General features: G+C 42.4%; 1 protein-coding gene across 2 annotated transcripts in view; it reads right to left on the bottom strand.

Annotated features, from left to right (window-relative positions):
- Window positions 1-1,566: 1,566 nt before the first annotated feature.
- The window catches only part of LOC140950249 (T-complex protein 1 subunit theta-like), a 123,011-nt gene continuing 112,077 nt past the window's right edge, over window positions 1,567-12,500 (bottom strand). Inside the window, exons 7-11 of one of the 2 annotated variants that reach the window (XM_073399468.1) lie at window positions 10,561-10,648; window positions 9,847-10,034; window positions 9,267-9,431; window positions 8,588-8,707; window positions 1,567-1,791 (exon numbers count right to left, since the gene is read on the bottom strand). In XM_073399468.1, the coding sequence (XP_073255569.1) occupies window positions 1,726-1,791; window positions 8,588-8,707; window positions 9,267-9,431; window positions 9,847-10,034; window positions 10,561-10,648 (627 nt within the window). In that variant the 3' untranslated portion in view covers window positions 1,567-1,725. The remainder of the gene's footprint in view (window positions 1,792-8,587; window positions 8,708-9,266; window positions 9,432-9,846; window positions 10,035-10,560; window positions 10,649-12,500) is intronic. The other variant, XM_073399460.1, reaches the window with a different exon arrangement.

Below are 12,500 nucleotides of genomic sequence, written 5' to 3'. Positions count from 1 at the left end.
TTGACTTCCGCAGTTACTTGTATTTACCATTTATTTATCCTCATCATACTTGATTCTCTCACTCGGTAATGAACATGAAAACCAGTTTTTCACTCTGTGTATTTATTGCTAGAACCTGCTGTTCTGATACGCACCTGTTACACTGGCTGATGATAACTTTAACGTGCCTTGCAAGAAAGAAACTGGAGCCGTAATGCGTCCCACAGTTCGTTACAGGGGAAGCGCCGATCAGGCCAATTTGTTTTCCCTGTCCATAGTAACATTCCCGCCAAAAGTCTTTGCGAAAGTTAACTCGGCCCAGTTTTCTCGTTTCTAAAGTGGTGATTTCGGACTACATGTACGCGACAGGAAGTGCAAGGCAGTACCGTAGCCAGACCAAACGGCCAACCGAGGCAGGCGGGAGTTGCTAGGGGGGTTCGGGGGCATGCCCCCCCCCCCCGAGAAATTTTGAACTTTAGTCTCTCGGAAATGCGATTTGCAGCGTTTTCTGGGCCTTTCGGTAACTTTTTTTCGAGTTAATTTAAGTGGAATTTAAAAAGCAATAATCAGAAACAAGCTACATAATCTGGGTGACCGTTAACCTCGCCAATGGTTTTGATCAGTATTTGTTCAAAAAAAATTTGAGTTAACGTACGTAGCCCCTTGAGATCGATGATATGGTAATTTTTTCATAGTATATTGACTGAATTGCTGAATTCTTTGTAATATCATGATGCGTTAAAAATATCCGATGATCGCTTATGTAAAATAAAAATGATCGGCGAAATTCGTCAAAATTTTACCGAGGCGAGTGCCTCGGTTGGCCTCATACTAGCTACGGCGCTGCAAGGTAAAGGGACAACTCAACGCCACTTAGCGAGCTTAATTAAGCAAAGACGTTTTTGAGCGACGCACGTCAACCGGAAGTGAGGCCTTCTCTCTTTTTATATGCCTTGAGGCTAACAAATTTGTACTGCTAGGTGTCTTTTCTCTTATAAAGACGATTAACCCGAGAGTTTCAACCAAACCACTGCCAAATGATGCAAAAATTCCACTTCCGGTTGACATGCGTCGCTCAAAAACACCGTTGCTTAAGCTACCTAATAATTGTAAGGTAAGAAGCGCGACACCAAATTACGACCTTGCTTTGATATTGGATACTTTGCAGGATAATGGTCACTACGTTACTGGGACTGCAAACACTGATAGCGCTTTAATCATCTTGTGCTCAGACGGTCACTCTTTCATCAACTGGTTCAGTAAAACAACTGCCGAGGGGCGCTAAGAACGAGCATGGTCCTATGAGTAAACAGGCGCCTGGAGAGAGCTACCAGGGAGCTACAACTTTCTTCAGCATGGCTCTCGCCAAAACTTAAATACTATTCCCAACAAGTTTTAAGAGAATAGACCTCTTTAGCTTGTATGTTCTGTTTTCCCAATGAAAGTCTCGGAGAATTTGCCCCTTCGTCCTTTCATAAATCATGCGCAAATATGCACTGGAATAAGACGGAACTTGAATAAGCAGTTCTCTGCATTGGGAAAACAGAACATACGAGCTGAAGAGCACTATTGCAAGGCAAGTAGTTAGTAACGTTGCCGAGAGTAAAACGGCTCTCAGTCACCAAAATGTCACTGTCATTTGGTGGCCTTGGATTAATTCAAAGTTAAACAACACACGTTAATCCAGACCAGGAAGCAGGATAACAGATCATTCAGTTATTGCTTCCCATAACAACACTTTATTGCTCAATCTTCATCCCAGTTTGGATTGTCTTTAGGCTTTGGTCCTCCGGCCGGTTTGGACATGATAATCTGAAAATGCAAGGGCATAATTCTAACATGCATTGGTTACTTCACTGTTTAAAAAACTAACTTGTGAAAGGATATTTGAAGGACAATAGTTTCGTTAATTGCACCATAAAGTGGAGCGTTCCCCTAAAAAATTTCCTGTTAGTTTACATCTTTTTCATTTCCAGAACAGATTAAAGAGGTGTAACTTTAAAAATTTAAATTTGTGAAATTATGGGATTGGCTGGCATATTGATAAAGAACAATATGAAGAATGCCCACTTTTCTAAAAATCAAGCTACAAGTGCAAAATTTGGTGGGGGTGATATAAGCACCGCTATGCTCTGATGACTCCATACAAATCCTCATAAAATTAGCCTCGATCGCATATTTTAGAAAGATTTAATTTAAATGGAGTCAACGGCGCATAACGATGCTTACATCCTACTACTAATTTGCACTACACAGTAATGTTTAGAGAGTTATTACAACTCCAAAGATGGAGTAAAAATTTTAGGTACAGGATAACCCCTTTTATGGGGTTACTTTAACTCCTAATTTGAAAAAGAGTTCTTTTAACTTCCAGTCTGGAGTTAAAATAACTCCGAAAATGGGGTTAATTTTACTCCTTACATGGGTTGTTTTTACCTTTTTTGAAGTTACTTTAACTCTAAAAGTGGAGTAAAAATTTTAGGTACAGGATAACTCCTTTTCGGGGGTTATTTTAACTCTTCAATATCTGGGGTGATTTTTACTCATGAAAAAGAGTTCTTTAAACTCCTTTTTGGAGTTAAAATAACTCCCCCAAAAAATAACTTCACTGTAAGGAGTTAAAGTAACCCCACTAGAGGAGTTAATATAACTCCTTGAAAATTACTGTGTGACTGGCTGATTTTTAGCAAGTGGACATTTTTCACCTTTTCTCTCTGGACATGTCAACCAACCCCTTTCACCAATTCTACTTTTTGTGACGTCATCGTTTCTCCAGGTTTGTCACTAAGATTTCAAGTTGCCAGGTAAATACAACAAGTAGGCGGGGCATCAAACGGCTACGGATTTCTTTTGGTTCTATTTTTCTTCTTTTTCCCTTGAAAAGTAGCCGGGGGAAATCCCCGACCCCGCCTCTTACAGACAGCCCTGTCCTCCCCTCTATACAGCATATAACCAATGCCTGAGTTGGGTTTGTAAAAAATAAGGACTTCTGGATTGGACTACCATTATACCTCTTACGTCTCATGTTCTGGCCTGCAACAGAAAAAAGGGAAAATCTTGGGACAATAACTGGATTAAAAATCTAACGTGTCACCATAATCCAATCTAAAGGTTGCTAATGAACTTTATGAGACAAACACTTAAAAATGTTATTTCTGACGAATGAGCCCGCGAAGAAGACAGAAATAAATATTTTGACGGCACGAGATACAACAGGGCCTGGGTACTAGGCCGGGTGCACCATGGGTAGCCATATCGGGGGTATATAAGGCTGCGTATATCACGTGTACGTCATCTAGGCTTACGAACCACCCTCTCTTTGGTTTTTCTTAACGTTCTTATCGGCTCTTTCTTGCGTTATATCCGTCAGCAAAGACGAAGCGTCCGATCTCATTTAGGAGAATAACAAACAGTTAATGGACTCGTTTAAAGATTTGTTAACAGAAACCGTTGGTCAAATCAAGCGCGCTAACGAATATTTTGCAGAGCAGCAGATGAAAGAAATTAAGAAACTAAAGTATAACGAACCACGTAAGTTCAAGAAGAAGGCCAACGAAGACCAGTTTCAAAGGATCCACAGTGCAGAATTTTGCGGCCACGTAGCGTACTAGGCCGGTAAGAAGAAGAAGACCACTCTTTCAACTCTCAACAACAGATCCTCGCCAGTGCGAACGCCGGCGTCCACCTCAAGTCCACAGATGCAACCCCAGCCTCTTATGTCAAACGTTCCTGTTTTTCGCCTTCTCGTCGACCCAGTGTCCGGACCTGTTTTGCCTGTGGAAAGCGTTCCTGTTACCCGATGATGGACAAGCCAAACATTCCAAATGGCTTCATGAAGGACAACTACCAGGTGCAGTCTATTCTAATTTAGTACTGAATTTTTTACGCGGCAAGGCGTAATATGGATCAGGATTGTCTCGATGTTATACCAGTTTCTTCCGACGTCCACCCCGCTAGTTTTAGGCGCGGTATAGAGCTCTGAGTGTACCGTTGATATTTCGATTCTACCTTCAGTTTGGGGAATATTTTTCATAGTGATCTATTTCTGGCATACTTTGCTAGTTTCTCTGTTCATTTTGAATGTTATTAGTCTAAGTTACAAAATTCCCTTCTTCCAGCTTTTTATGTTTTTTTACTAATCCTACAATGCCTCTGCACGTGTTTACAGTTCTTTTTGTCCGTAGCTGTTAATGAGCTTCCCAGTCTCAACCTCCTTTTACAAATGTTTTGCATTCCAATATCATTTACCCGCTTTCTGTTTGACCCGCCGCTCCTTATAACAAAGGTTAATCCTGGATTTTAGGCACGTTTGCACCTTTTTCTACAAACAGAAATTCAAGTGCGAAGACTTGCCCATGGCCACTTAAATTTTTGAGATGGGTTTTTATTTATTTATATTTTATCTCTAGTGCGGTTATCGTAATTTTCCCTTATCACCGGTATTTCTTTGCGTTCACCTGGGATCTCGGCACCTGGATTTTTAGGTATTTTGTACTTTGCGCGCTTCCCTTTGGGTTCTTGTCAGCCTCCCTCAAACCGCTTCAGAAATCAAGAAGAAGCCAAGGTATCCCTATTGCCATTTTTCTTTACTATGGTCTAGCTATAGGAGGAGGAGCCTATCGCGTTCAGGCCAAAATTTACAGTTTGCGGGCTGTTCATGCCGATTTGCCTTAGTCTCGCTTTGTTCGTATTCCTAATGAGGAAAAGTCCCTGTGGGAGCCCGTTCAAATTTTCTCGTGGCTTCGTGTTCATAACACTCTCGATGGAAGTATTAGAGCCTCGGATGAACGCATTGCTAAATTGTCTCACGACCTGGTGGCTTTATCTTCATATTAGTCTTCCACCACAGTCCATGTTCTACGCGTCCCGTGTGTAGCTGGCCTAAGTATTTCCCTCTCGAGTTGCGTGGGATCCGTCGCGTGTATCATGGCCCGATTTCTTTTCTCAGTTGTTTACTCAGCTGTTTCCTGGGATAGCTAGGTTTTCCTGTCCGTCGATTCTTTGTATGAAATTGAATTTTGGTCGAACAATGTTAGCCTCTCAACGGTATAATTTATTGAGGGGTTCCAGTTCGCTTCCAGTGAGAGTAAGCTCCGGCTTCTCCAATGCTTCCTATTCAGCCTGCGGCTCTTAATAGGAGTCGGAACCTGAGCTGATTTTTCATCAGAATTGGTCGGAAAGTGTTCGTAGATCGACTTGGAGAGAACTCAAAGCGGTTTGTCTTGCCTTACTAGCCTTCGGGAGCCCTTTACATAATCAGTCCAAGGTTTTTTGGTATTCTGACAACCATAACGTCTAATCCATTCTTCGCGACGGCAGCAGGGAACGCGATCTCCGGGATTTAGCCCTAGTTGTTTTTCAAATCTGCTCCCATCATTGTATTTCGTTCGAGGTCAAGTGGATCCCTAGGGACCTGAACGCCAGTGCGGACTGTATCTGCAAACTCGTTGACTCCGATGGTTACGGCCTCGACGATTCCGTTTTTCAAGGGCTAAATCACCTCTTAGGTCCTTCCACTATTTACAGGTTCGCCTGTAGCTACAACGGCGAGTTGCCTAGGCTTAACTCTCGATTTTTTCAGCCAGGCTGTTAGGCTGTTTATGCCTTCGGTCTAAATTGGAGTTAGGACGACAACTGGCTTGGCCTACAGGTTTGCCTCATTGTCAGAGTCATCAGACACATTGGGCTCTGCCGCGCTCACGGGAACCCTTGTTCCTCCCCTATGGAAGTCAGCTATTTTCTGGAATGTTTCTACTAGAGATGAAGTGCATTGGAATAGTTTTGTTGTCGACTGGGTTTTATTGCCTAAGTTCCAGGGGTTATTTGTTCCAGGGAAGGCCCGTAATTCCCTCTTCAGATCCAGGCCTTTATTTTTTGGCGTCATAGCGCTTCGAGTTTATTTTCGGCACCCCAGACCTCCCTCGTCCCTGGCGGGCTTCTGCTCTACGCCGCCTGACGGAAAGTGTTACCTGTGCCTCTACACGCGTGTTATGCGTACCTACAGGTTTGGACCCATTAGGTTTTTGACCCCCCCCCCCCCTCCCCCCCCTTCCGCCCACTCTCCTCTCACTTCCCTTTTCCGGTGTTTTAAGCTCGTTTTTTTTTTAAATTCTTTTTTATTTCGTGCTCCTCACATTTTCTTCTTGTATTTTCGATTACTTTTCAGATATGTTCCGATCTGGTTTCTAGCGCGGGCCCCAGAATTTCCCACCAGAGGGTTGAATACTGAGGCTGACAGACAGTCTACAATGCAATCGACGGTGCTCTCCTCAAAGGCCGTTAGTACGACAGTGGTGTACCTTCGTGCTTCTCGCAAGTAAAAATGTTTTGCTGCCAGTAAGCTTCATTCCTGGGCCTGTCCTGCCAGTCCCTGCCATGTTGCCTTGTATTTGCAACACCTCATTGAAGAGTCGCACTCCCCGTGCGTCTTAGGCTCAGCTGTTTACGGTAGTAAAATGGGCTCATACCATGGCGGGTATCCCCTCTCCCACGGATCAACTGATTATTGAAGGGGTTAGGTGTGCTTCCAAAAGGATTTTTGGTTTGATGAGGTCTCCATAATTAGGGGGAATTATATTTTCATGAGGGTTTCATGATCATTAAAAAAAAGAACGACCAACTTTGTAAGGGCGATGAATCGGAGTGATTTTTTCGGAAATTTTTGGCCCTGCTTGTACCTTGCCCATTTTTCCATCCCTCTAGCTCCAGGGATCTCATTTTTAGGCCCATGTCTCGCGGGAACAGCTCCTTTAAGTTAGTTTCCCAGGACGAGCCTATCAGTTATACCACAATTAGAGAGGCTTTTCGCAAGGACCTGAGAAGTTTCGGGGTTGACCCTTCCACTTTTGGTTTTTTATTCCTTGCGTTCGAGAGGGGCCACTTCCGCTGCTTATAATGGGGTTAGTGAGAGTGTGTTTCAGTGGCTCGGCCGCTGGAAGTCCGTTCTAGCCAAGGACGTCTACCGATGATGACCTAGAAAAAAGGTTTTCAGTTTCTTGGGCTCTAGGAGCTTTCATTTGTCATTTCGCCCAATACTTTGTCACTCTACGTACTTTGTAGGGTTGGTTCTCGACAAGCCGTCCCAAAATAAACTTATTTGCCATTACGTTTTGTCTGTTGATGTTGTGTAGTGGAGTCAAAATATATTATTTCTGACGAATGAGCCCGCGAAGAAGACAGAAATAAATATTTTGACGGCACGAGATACAACAGGGCCTGGGTACTAGGCCGGGTGCACCATGGGTAGCCATATCGGGGGTATATAAGGCTGCGTATATCACGTGTACGTCATCTAGGCTTACGAACCACCCTCTCTTTGGTTTTTCTTTATTTTTGTTTTATTTATTTTTAGGAGCAACATATTATCGATGACATTGTAAAGTCCCGTAGGAAGGGCTTTGAGCTTGAGCCTTGGTTCCTACCCAGATTTCCTGCCCACATTTTTTCCCTTCGGGGTTTTTTTGGGCAGGTTTTTTCTGGCCTCCGTCTGACCGCATTTACTTCAGTTTGTAAGCGGTAGCTCAGCTCTGCTAGTTTTCAGTTTTTTCCCGTTTCTTATTTTATGTACTTGTACAGTTATCTCAGTTTTGCACCTGCTCCTTTACTTGATATATTTAGTTTCTATGTATGTCCAGGTCAGCTGTCCCGGAACCGCTCTTTAGGAGGCGACAGAAGTCTCGTTTGATGCAGTTAGGTTGCAGGCAATGTTACAGACTTCTAGCCAGGGTCGTTATCCAGTTTTGTTTACTTTCAATGCCCTGCCCAAGCCTTTTATGGCAGCCTTACTGGTTATTGGGCTACGTGCCTTGTTGGGTACATTAGTGGAGATAATTCCCAGTTTTCCTGGCACTCAGCCTCTGTGCTCCTGAAGAGTTCCCGGTCCCAGTTATCCGTTGATCAGAGTTTTATTAAATTTCCCCACCCTAACTGGCAGCCTAACTGGCACTAAGCCTGCGTGCTTCTTTGGGGGACTCAGGTCGAGATCGACCAGTTGTAGCAGATCTCTCTTTTGCTTAGCCTCTGTGCTTCTGCCGTGTTCCCTGTGCCAGTTATGCGTTGTCAGAGTTTTATTAATTAGTTTCCCCAGCCTAACTGGCACTAAGCCTGCGTGCTTATTTGGGGGATTTAGGTCGAGATCGACCAGTTATAGCAGTTTTTCTTTTTGCTTAGCCTCTGTGCTCCTACCGTGTTCTCTGTGCCAGCTATATGTTGTCAGAGTTTTATTAATTAGTTTCCCCAGAATAACTGGCAGCCTAACTGGCACTAAGCCTGCGTGCTTAACTGGGTGATTCAGGTCAAGAGCGACCATTTGTAGCACGAGGTTTTTTTTTTCTTTTTGTGAAAGCTAGTTTACGAGTGTTGTACATTAGGTATTCACCAGTAATCACCTATTATTGTATTTACATAAGTACTTTGTAGGGTTGGTTCTCGACAAGCCGTCCCAAAATAAACTTATTTGCCATTACGTTTTGTCTGTTGATGTTGTGTAGTGGAGTCAAAATTTTAGATATTCAAGGTCTTAATCAGGACAAAGATAATTGTATGAACTGGATTTAAAGACGAGAATTTTGTTGAACAGCTACGGCACGACACAAATGTGTTCCCTTACCTGATCCACTCTAAGTACTGTAACAGCTGCATCAGTAGCGAACTTGATAGCCCAGTGCTTTACAAGATACAAGTCTAAGATTCCTGCTTTTACTGCGTCTTTCACTGCAGCTCCACCACCCTAAGAAAAACAACATTCAAAGTTACGTCAGATCATATATGTCAGTGTCACCACGTTAGATTAAAACTTATCCCCCCTCGGAAATGGCCTATTTCATCCCCGATTTTTCGAACGTCTTGATAATTCGGTCTAATAAGCTTTTCCCAAAAAGGCGTTTGAAAATCATGATTCCACTGTAAATAAAAGAGTCAAAACAAAAAAATCCCAAGATTCTACGCTGACACATTTACAAACGATGACCCAAAGATGCGGAACAATTTAACAGACCAAATACGGTCGGCAACAAAACAACAAAAACTTTATCAAACAACTGGAAACAGGATTGGTAAATATATATTTTTTAGCTATATAATTTTTAGCTTGTGCACTATATTAAGCATATTCTTATCTGGATTTCTTCTCTTTTTTAAATCGAATTGAAAATGTTTAGCATTGTCTAACATTTATTTTATTTTTGTGGCTACCGTCTAAGATTTTCAAGCTATGTTCTATTTTTCTGCTCAGTATCTCCGTGCTGAAATCAAATTTTACATTACGTTATTAAGGACTTCAACTATACCTTGTTATCAAAGCCAGCATTTTTATCCCCACCCTGGTGGGCAGCTTTGAGCTTAGATATCAACTCTGTGGGCTTCACGCCAGCATTTTCCGCGAGGGTCCTGGGAATAACCTCCAAGGATTCGGCAAATTTGTCGATGGCATATTGTTCAACGCCTGCGCAAGTCTGACGGAAAACAGGAAAAACAGTTAACGGCTAGTACGCAATACCAGTTCACGCGATCAAGACCCTCCAAAGTCACCATCCAAACTTGTCGCTTAGGAGAGGGGGTGCACGTCACCTGCTTGTAGGCGTCTAAAGGGCGGGCGCCGGGTAGGGAAGAGAATGGGGAGAGGGTATTTTTTACCTTTCGTGTTTCCCCCCTCCCCCAACCCCTTTTCTGCGCCTTTTTCACACATGGAGGTTCAACTGTAGTTAGGAAACCAATAGAAGACTTTTAAAATCTTTCTTTGTAACAAAGGAAAAGCGTGTGCAGTTAAGTTAAACGTTTCACATATATAATTACCAAGCCTTAGCGACTTTGAATTCAAAAGCTGAGTGACACTGATAGGTATATGTCAAGACCTGCAACTCAACGTACCTCTCCAAAGCTGGATATCTGCTTAGCCAGTTCAATTTCCGTGGCACCAGCTTCTGGTACAAAGCGATCATCGCGGGTAAGAGCTTCAAACGTGTTCACTCCATCATCAACAGCTCGCTCAATATCGTCCATGATATTCTCGGTGGAACCCCGGATTACAACAGTAGATACAGCCGTCTCCTCGCGCTCTAAAATACAAGATTACAGGAGATGAAATGAGTAGGACTTGTGGCGAGACTTGAGATGCTCCTTTTGCGTGGGTGTGAATGTATAAATTGCGGTGCGTTCGCCCGAAAGTCAATTCGCCGGACGGCGTTCCGCCGGACGTAAGTCGATTCGCTCAATGAGATACAAAACTCAGAGACAGGGTGAACATATTTATCGGAGATGTTATTTTAGTTAAGCTTGGATTCCATGTGTACATTCACTGTATTTTCACGCTTATTTCTTTCCTCAGGTTTAAAGACGACAAATACACATCGGGCGAATCGAAATAAACCGAGGACGAATCGACCATTCCCCGTTCCTCGTTACTAACATCAGCATCATCATTTAAGGCCAATAGGACATATTCATTCTCTTAAACTTTATTATCTCTTGATTGCAAGAATAATCTACTTCACTATACCTACAAGTAAACCTAAAATTCTTGTTGCTTTTTGCAAATAAATAAATCAATCAATAAATGAGTACCCTTATTAAGTAGTTCAGTACCTTGTTTAAAAATAGTAACCGAAGAGTCACCAATCCCTGACACCTTGATTTCATCACAGTGGTCTATCTCCTCTGATGTGGGAGTTGTCTGGAATGGTGGGAGACAAAAGTATTCAGTAACCAATGATTTTTAGTGCTGTCTTACAAAAGTATTCAGTAACCAATGATTTTTAATGCTGTCTTCCCGCTATTTTTCAGACTAAACTCAGTTAAACAAAATGATTAACGCTGCTTGTTGCATAGTGATTCCTCTTACTGGGATTTTACTTCATAACTATTACTACTACGGTGGTAACTTTACACCAGGGCTCTCTCTTCTACCCATTCCCTAAAGCGAGAAGGACAGGACGACGAGGAAGTCTGGGAACAATGTCTCATGATATCAAACGTCCTTCTAGGAAAGATAGCTGCAGATTCCCATAAAAGGTATCAGAATTTCATTTTTTAAGCATTGTTCAGATTCACTGGCACCCCCTACAAGAAACCAGTTTCATATAAAAATAATAACGTGAATTGAAAGTAACGGGTGAGCAAGCTGCCAAAGATTGGAGCAGCACTCTTCTAAGGTGGGGGACTTGCCCGAAGACTACTGTTATTCTCATGTAACATGGTAGGCTCGATTTCCACTGCTCTCCTGACTGCAGTCTGGTCTTGTCCCTCCTTTAGGAGAGAAGCTCAGGCTTATTTTCAGATCAGTGGCTGATAGTCGAGCTAGCAAAATGGTGGGGGAATAAAAAAGCTATTAAGCAAACTTACAAATTTACAAAGTATTGTAGCCCCAAACTGATCGACAGAGTCTTCTCAAATCAAACTTTGAATTTATTCGCAAACAATGATATTTGTTTTGCAGCAATGTTGCAAAACAAGTTGCACGTTTTTTGTTGCCCGTTTTTCAGTCGTAACTTAAGAAAAAAAAGAGAGTGATCGTAGTCTATTGCATAGTTGAACCTTGAATTTTATTGGTTCCATTTCCAAAAAAACGTGAGAATCTTTTGTTTTAAAAAAACGTTGTGATTGGATAATCTTCTTCCAAGTGCCCCGGTTCGAGTAGTCACACTGTAAGACTTAGCATTGAATGCGCATCTGTGAATACGAAAACGAAGGTAGAAACATGCCTTATTTCCACTACAATCAAACCCAGCGACATCGTTATTACGGACAGTTTTTCACGTCTCTAGCTCTTACATCTTCTCTAAATTCAACCCGCTTAATAAGGACACCACGTGACATGATGATTTCGACATTGCTGACCCGGTAACCGGTCAAGTCGCCCGAAAGTCATCTCGCCCGAAGTCATATCGCCCGAAACCAGAGTTACGTCGCCCGAAATAAATAGTCATGTCGCCCGAAATACATAGTCATGTCGCCCGCAATTTTTATCGAGTGTATAAACTTGAAGAAAAGTTGGCATTTGAATTTGTTTTCAAGGGGCGGGTGTCACTTGGACAACCCACACGTCCTCGCGTTTAAGTAGGTTTAGTTGCTAGCAATAAATATGTCGTGTATTAATACGTGTCTTAATTTACGCAACGTCACAATCTTGCTTAGCAGTCATGTGATGACTCTTGAGCACGTGCTGTAGTCAAGATGGCGGCCTTTTCCAACGTTCTAATCGTAGTGATGTGGACCTTCTTTCAAAACAGAATACTTCAACATATAAAAACAACAGTAAGAATCATACTGTAACTGATATTACTAATTTTTTTAATTTCGTGTTTTATTTTAGGTTTACTATCTCCATGAAAACGACAGCGAAACGAACAACCTGAGTTTCATAGTTTCACGTTTCACTCTGACTAGCGATTTTAGAATCTTTTTGAGCATTATGAAATTTCGGGCGACATGACTCAAAATATCGGGCGACATGACTATAAATTTCGGGCGACATGACTTCGGGCGAGATGACTTTCGGGCGACTTGACCGTAAAGCGCTGACCCTA

The sequence above is a fragment of the Porites lutea genome, chromosome 1 (genome assembly GCF_958299795.1).
Source record: "Porites lutea chromosome 1, jaPorLute2.1, whole genome shotgun sequence".
NCBI classification, from domain to species: Eukaryota; Metazoa; Cnidaria; class Anthozoa; order Scleractinia; family Poritidae; genus Porites; species Porites lutea.
The sequence above is the reverse complement of the archived record's forward strand: the minus strand, read 5'-3'. Positions and strand labels throughout refer to the sequence as shown.